General features: G+C 37.2%; 1 protein-coding gene across 1 annotated transcript in view; it reads left to right on the top strand.

Moving 5' to 3' along the window:
- LOC130587531 (polyadenylate-binding protein 2-like) overlaps positions 1 to 4136 on the top strand; it is a 6926-nt gene extending 2790 nt beyond the window's left edge. The window contains exons 2-6 of the mRNA XM_057388511.1: positions 720 to 834; positions 1470 to 1537; positions 1993 to 2099; positions 2902 to 2989; positions 3812 to 4136. Of these exons, the coding sequence (XP_057244494.1) occupies positions 720 to 834; positions 1470 to 1537; positions 1993 to 2099; positions 2902 to 2989; positions 3812 to 3967 (534 nt within the window). The 3' untranslated portion in view covers positions 3968 to 4136. The remainder of the gene's footprint in view (positions 1 to 719; positions 835 to 1469; positions 1538 to 1992; positions 2100 to 2901; positions 2990 to 3811) is intronic.
- The last annotated feature ends 2893 nt before the right edge of the window (positions 4137 to 7029 follow it).

The raw sequence follows: 7029 nt of genomic DNA, 5'->3' as shown, positions 1-7029 counted from the left end.
AATTTCTGAGGGAAAGTGGGAAATTCTGCGGGTAAATGGGAATTTCTGAGGGAAAAGTTGGGGGAAAATGGGAATTTCTGAGGGAAAATGGGAATTTCTGAGGGAAAAGTTGTGATTTCTGAGGGAAAAGTTGGGATTTGAGGGGGGAAAAGGGAAAAGTTGGGATAAAATGGGAATTTCTGAGGGGAAAATGGGAATTTCTGAGGGGAAAATGGGAATTTCTGACCGAAAAGTTGGGGAATTTGGGGATAAAATGGGATTTGAGGGAGAAATGGGAATTTCTGAGGGGAAAAAGGGAATTTTTGAGGGCAATTAGGAATTTCTGAGGAAAAATGGGAAAGTTGGGTTTTTTGGGATCCTGAGTTGGATTTTGGGGATGAATTTTTGAGATTTTGGGATGAATTTTTGGGGATTTTGACGTTTCCACCCCAATTTTTTTGGGGAATTTTGGCCTCTTTGGGGGTTTTTGGGGCTCTGAAATCAAATTTTAGGGTGAATTTTTGGGATTTTGAGTAAAATTTGGGATTTTGATGAATTTTGGGGTTTCAAACTTTGAATTTCTTCATTTTTAACTCCAATTTTCACCATTTTTTGTGCGATTTTGACGTTTTTACCCCATTTTTTGGGGGAATTTTGGGCTCTTTGGGGGTTTTTGATGCTCTGAAATCAAATTTTGGGGTGAATTTTGAAGATTTTGGTGGGTTTTTTTGTTTTTTTAGGAGCTGGAGGCCATCAAGGCCCGGGTGAGGGAGATGGAGGAGGAGGCGGAGAAACTCAAAGAGCTGCAGAATGAGGTGGAGAAACAGATGAATATGAGCCCTCCACCGGGAAATGGTGAGCAAAAAACCCAAAAATTAACCCAAAATTAATCTAAAATATGAAAAAAACACCCCCAGAAACCCCAGAAGCAGAAAAACCCCCGTTAAAATAGGAGGAAATATGGAAAATTGGCAAAAAAATGGAAAAAATTTTTAAAAATTGGCTCAAAATGGTCCAAAATTGGCTCAAAATGGTCCAAAATTGGCTCAAAATGGTCCAAAATGGGAAAAAAAATGGGAAAAAAGCCAAAAATTGGAAAAAAATGTCTCAAAATGGCCCAAAATTGGGAAAAATTGAAAAAACTTTAAAAAAAATGGGAAAATAGGGCAAAAATTGAAAAAAAATTGGAAAAAAGGCCAAAAATTGAAAAAAAAGTGGAAAAAATTGGGGAAAATGGTCCAAAGTTGGAAAAAAAATTGCTCCAATAGGAAAAAATTGACCCAAAATGGAGAAAAATGGCCCAAAATTGAAAAAAAATTGGATCAAAATTGAAGAAGAATTCATCAGAATTGAGAAAAAATGGCCCAAAATTGGGGGAAAAAAGGCTGAATTTGGTTGAAAAATCCTAAAATTGGTAAAAAAATTCCCAAATTTTGTTTAAAATTCCCCATTTTTATATTTTTTTTAAAAATTTTTTTCTATTTTTTCAGCTGGCCCAGTAATCATGTCCCTGGAGGAGAAAATGGAGGCCGACGCTCGCTCCATCTACGTGGGAAATGTGAGGAAAAATAACCCAAAAATAACTCAAAAATTCCTCAAAATATTCCTGAAATATTCCTGAAAAATTCACAAAGATTTAGGAAAAAAATTCCAGAAAAATTGGAAAAAAATCCCCCCAAAAATAACAAAAAAATGGCTCAAAAAGGCTCAAATATGGCCCAAAAATATTCCCAAAAATTCCTCCAAAAACCCGCCAAAGAATTCCCAAAAAATTCCTAAAAATCCTCCAACGTCCCAAGAAAGAAATAAATCGGAAAAAAACTTTAAAATTCCTAAAATTATTTTGAAAAATAGGGAAAAAAACCAGGAAAACAAAAGCGGAAAAATCGCGAAAAAAACCCGAAAAAAATGGGAAAAAATTCCCAAAAAATTTCCAATAACTCCTAAAATAGAAATTTGATGTTTTTATGATAATTTGGGGTTAATTTAATTTATTTTTGATTATTTTTTCAGGTGGATTACGGCGCCACGGCCGAGGAGTTGGAGGCGCATTTCCACGGCTGCGGCTCCGTCAACCGCGTCACCATCCTGTGTGACAAATACAGCGGCCACCCCAAAGGGTAAAACATGCTAATTTATGCTAATTTATGTTAATTTATTATAGCTTATAATAATTAAGGTTTAGGACACAAAAATACCCGATTTTCCCCCATTTTTCCCCGATTTTTGGGGATTTCTTTTCCATTTTTCACCAATTTTTTACCGATTTTTGCCTTATTCTTTTGCCATTTTTTGGGTGACTTTTTAGTGATTTTTCCTCAATTTTTTGGTATTTTTTAGTAATTTTTTAAAATATTTTTTAGTAATTTTTCTCCGAATTTTTTTTGTACTTTTTAGCAATTTTTCCCCAATTTTTGGGAGATTTTTGTAACGATTTCTCCCTGATTTTTTAGGGCTTTTTCCCCAATTTTTCCTTAATTTTTCCCCATTTTTCCCAAATTTTTCCCCAATTTTTCCCTGATTTTCCCCCAATTTTTTCCAAATTTTCCCCCATTTTCCCCCCATTTTTTCCCAATTTTCCCCATTTTTGCCCAATTTTCCCCCGAATTTCCTCCCCCCAACCGTCATTAACCCCTCCCACCCATTTTCCATTTTTGGGGGTGAAAAATCCAAATTTTGAGTCAAAAAAACCAAATTTTGGGTGCAAATCCCCAAATTTTGGGTTGAAAAATCCAAATTTTGGGTCAAAAAACTCCAAGAATTTGAGAGAAAATTCTCAATTTTTGGGGCAAAACCCCCAAATTTTGGGGTGAAAATCCTCAATTTTGTGTTGAGTAAACCAAATTTTGGGGTGAAAAATCCAAATTTTGGGTCAAAAATTCCAAATTTTGGGTGGAAAATCCCGAATTTTGTGTTTTTCAGGTTTGCCTACATCGAATTCTCAGATAAGGAATCGGTGCGGACGTCGATGGCGTTGGACGAGTCGCTCTTCAGAGGGAGACAGATCAAGGTCAGGACACAAAAATTCCCAAAAATTTCCCAAAATTTTATCTATTTTCCACAAATTCGCAATTTTTCCCAAATTTTCCCCGATTTTCAGGAATTTTTCCCCATTTTTTAGCGATTTTTTTGGTGATTTTTGGCCATTTCTTTGTGATTTTTCCTTTAATTTTTTCCCAAAATTCTCCAAAATTTCTCCAAGTTTTTCCTGAAATTTTCCCAAATTTCTCCCAAATTTTTCCTGATTTCTCCAAATTTTTCCTTTATTGTCCCAAATTTTCCACTGATTTTTTTCTCCATTTCTGCCCCATTTTCCCCCAAAATTTTTGCCATTTTTTTAACCAATTTTGGTCAAATTTTCCCCAATTTTCATCAAATTTTCGCTGATTTTCCCAAAATTTTCCCCATTTTTTCCCCAATTTTCCCAAATTCCCCATTTCTCACCCCAATTTTCCCTCCAGGTGATCCCCAAGTGATTTTTTTCACTTTCTCCTCCAGATTTTCCCCATTTTCCCCGATTTTTGTCAAATTTTGACTGATTTTCATCAAATTTTCACCGATTTTCCCCAAATTTTCAAGATTTCTCCCCCAATTCTCCCAAATTTTCCATTTTTCACCCCAAAATTCCAAATTTCATCCAAGTCAAGTTTTTAACTCAAATTTCTTCTCATTTATCCCTTTTTTCCTCGTTTTTTCTTCATATTTTGCTCATTTTTCCTCCTATTTTTGTCATTTTTTCACCGATTTTCACCATTTTTTCACCGTTTTTCCCCACTTTTCTTTCCCAATTTTCCCAAATTCCCCATTTTTCACCCCATTTTCCCCTCTCCAGGTGATCCCCAAGAGGACGAACCGGCCCGGGATCAGCAGCACCGACCGCGGGTTCCCCCGGGGCCGATTCCGGGGGCGGGGCCAGGGCGGCTTTGGCTCCGCCCGCTCGCGCTTCTACAGCGGCTACGCCCGGCCCCGGGGGCGGGGATACAGGTAAATTAAAAATTTGGGCTTAATTCATGAGATTTTGGGTCAATTTGTATTTTTTTCCAATTTTTTGGGGGTTTTTTCCGCGAGTTTTTAGAGCGAAATTCGCGGGTTTTGCGCCATTTTTTGCGTTTTCCAGGTGAGTTTCGCGAATTTTTTTGGGAGTTTTTGGAAGTTTTTTTTTAATTTTTAGGATTTGGGATCAATTTTTAGGAATTTTTGAGTATTTTGGGTTTTTTTAGAGGTTTTTTTGGGTCATTTTCGGGTTTTTTTGGGACTTCTTTTGACGCATTTTTAAGGCACAATTTTTCTTCTCCAGGTGAGTTTTTGAACAGTTCCAAATGGGATTTTGGGAATTTTTTTTGGGATTTTTTGGGATTTTGTAGGAAATTTTAGAAATTTTTAGGATTGAGGATGGATTTTGGGAATTTTCAAAAATTTTTGGGATTTTTTGGGGTCATTTTTGGGTGATTTTAAGGCGATTTTGGCTCTTTTTCTTGAGCATTTTTATCACCAATTTTGCCTTTTCCAGGTGAGTTTTGGGTCGATTCCGCAAATTTTTGGGACCAATTTTTGGAGCTTTTTGGGATTTTTTCCCAATTTTTTAGGAAATTTTGGGAATATTCAGGATTTGGGATGGATTTTTTGGGGAATTTTGGGAATTTTTGGGTGATTTTGGGCGGGTTTAGGGCGTGGTTCAGGGGTGGGCGGGGCCGATTCCGGGGGCGGGGCCAGGGCGGCTTTGGCTCCGCCCGCTCGCGCTTCTACAGCGGCTACGCCCGGCCCCGGGGGCGGGGATACAGGTGAGACACAAATTTGGGGTGAATTTGGGCCATTTTGGTAAAATTTGGATTTTTTTCAGAATTTTTTTTGCTTTTTTTTGGGCGATTTTAGACCAAAATTTGCGTTTTTTGCGCCATTTTTTGCCTTTTCCAGGTGAGTTTTCGGTTGGTTTTGGGATTTTTTTTTCCAATTTCTAGGATTTTTTTGGGAATTTTTGGGGTTTTTTAAGAATTTTGGGTGTTTTGGGTTTTTTTTGGGTCATTTTAGGATTTTTTCGCGGCTTTTTTTCACACGTTTTTAAGGCATGATTTTCGTTCTTCGGGAGACAATTTGAGACCCAATTTAGGATTTTTTTGGGGAAATTTTTTTTGAATTTTAGGAACTTTTAGGATTTCGGATTAATTTTGGGAATTTTGGGATTTTTTGGGGATTTTTTGGGGTATTTTTGGGTGATTTTGGGCGGGTTGAGGGCGTGGTTGGGGGTAGGCGGGGCCGATTCCGGGGGCGGGGCCAGGGCGGCTTTGGCTCCACCCACTCGCGCTTCTACAGCGGCTACGCCCGGCCCCGGGGGCGGGGATACAGGTGAGACCCCAAAAATTAACATTTTGGCACATTTTGGGTCATTTTTGGGTTTTTTCCTGTTTTTTTCCGCGTGTTTTTAGAGCGAAATTTGACGTTTTCGCGCCATTTTTTGTGTTTCTCAAATGAGTTTCAGGCATTTCCAGGTGGGATTTTTTGGGGATATTTTTGGGAGATTTTTTGGATATTTTAGGACATTTTGGCGTTTGGGATCGATTTTTGGGAATTTTGGGGTTTTTTTGGGTGAATTTTGGGCGGTTTTGGCTTTTTTCGCGGATTTTTTTGAGACCGTTTTGAGAGCGCGTTTTCGGTTTTTCAGGTGAGTTTTCGGTTCATTTTTAGGACTTTTTCTAATTTTTTTTGAGGTTTCTGGGAATTTTTAGGATTTGGGATGGATTTTGTGTGATTTTCAGGTGTTTTGGGGTTTTTTTGGGGGGTTTTTTGGGGTTTTTTTTGCGAGTTTTTAGAGCAAAATTTGCCGTTTTTGCGCCATTTTTTACATTTTCCAGGTGAGTTTTCGGTTGATTTTTAGAATTTTTTCCAATTTTTTTTGAGGTTTTTAAAGTTTTTTGGGTATTTTTAGGATTTGAGGCAAATTTTGGGTGTTTTGGGATTTTTTTTGGGCCATTTTTGGCTGATTTTTGGGTGATTTTTGGATTTTTCCGCAACTTTTTTTGACGCGTTTTTAAGGCGCGATTTTCATCCTCCAGCTGAGTTTTTGTGACCAATTTTCGGGACTTTTTTGGGATTTTTTCCCAAATTTTTACGAAATTTTAGAAATTTTTAGGATTGAGGATGGATTTTGGGAATTTTCAGAATTTTTTGGGATTTTTTGGGGTGAATTTTGGGTGATTTTAAGGCGATTTTGGGTTCTTTTTCGCGACATTTTCAGCGCTAATTTTGCGTTTCCCAGGTGAGTTTTGGGTCAATTTCAGGAATTTTTGGGACCAATTTTTTGAATTTTTTGGGATTTGGGAATTTCTGGATTTTTTTAGTACAATTTTGGGGATTTTCAGGCGTTTTTGGGTCAATTTTGACCATTTTGGGTCAACTTTTACTTTTGACCAATTTTGGTCCATTTTGGGTCAATTTTGGGTCAATTTCAACCATTTTGGGCCAATTTTGGTCAATTTCAGTCAATTTTGGTCAATTTTAAACAATTTTGGGTCAATTTTTATCAATTTTGGGTCATTTTTGGTCAATTTTGGGTCAATTTTGCCAATTCTGGGTAAATTTGGGTCTAATTTGGGTGAATTTTCTTCATTTTGGTCAATTTTGATCATTCTGGGTCAATTTCGAGTCAATTTCAACCATTTTGGGCCAATTTTGGTCAATTTTGGGTGAATTTTCTTAATTTTGGTCAATTCTGGGTGAATTTTCTTAATTTTGGTCAATTCTGGGTCAATTTCGGGTGAATTTTGACCATTTTGGGTCAATTTTGACCATTTTTTGGTTCAATTTTTTCCAATTTTCTTAATTTTGGTCAATTTGGGTCCATTCTGGGTTAATTTTGGGTCAATTTTCATGAATTTTGGGTCAATTTTAACGTTTTTTATGAATTTTTTCCATTTTTTCCCGATTTTCTGTAATTTCTCCCCGTTTTCTCCGCAGGGGCCGATCCCGCGCCACCTCCTGGTATTCCCCGTACTAAAAACCACCAAAAATCCTCAAAAAACCCCAAAAAAACCCCAAAAAATCCCTTTTCCCCCC

Source organism: Malurus melanocephalus, unplaced genomic scaffold, assembly GCF_030028575.1.
Source record: "Malurus melanocephalus ecotype Western Australia unplaced genomic scaffold, MMel_1.1 scaffold_2054, whole genome shotgun sequence".
In the NCBI taxonomy this organism is placed as follows: Eukaryota; Metazoa; Chordata; class Aves; order Passeriformes; family Maluridae; genus Malurus; species Malurus melanocephalus.
The sequence above is the reverse complement of the archived record's forward strand: the minus strand, read 5'-3'. Positions and strand labels throughout refer to the sequence as shown.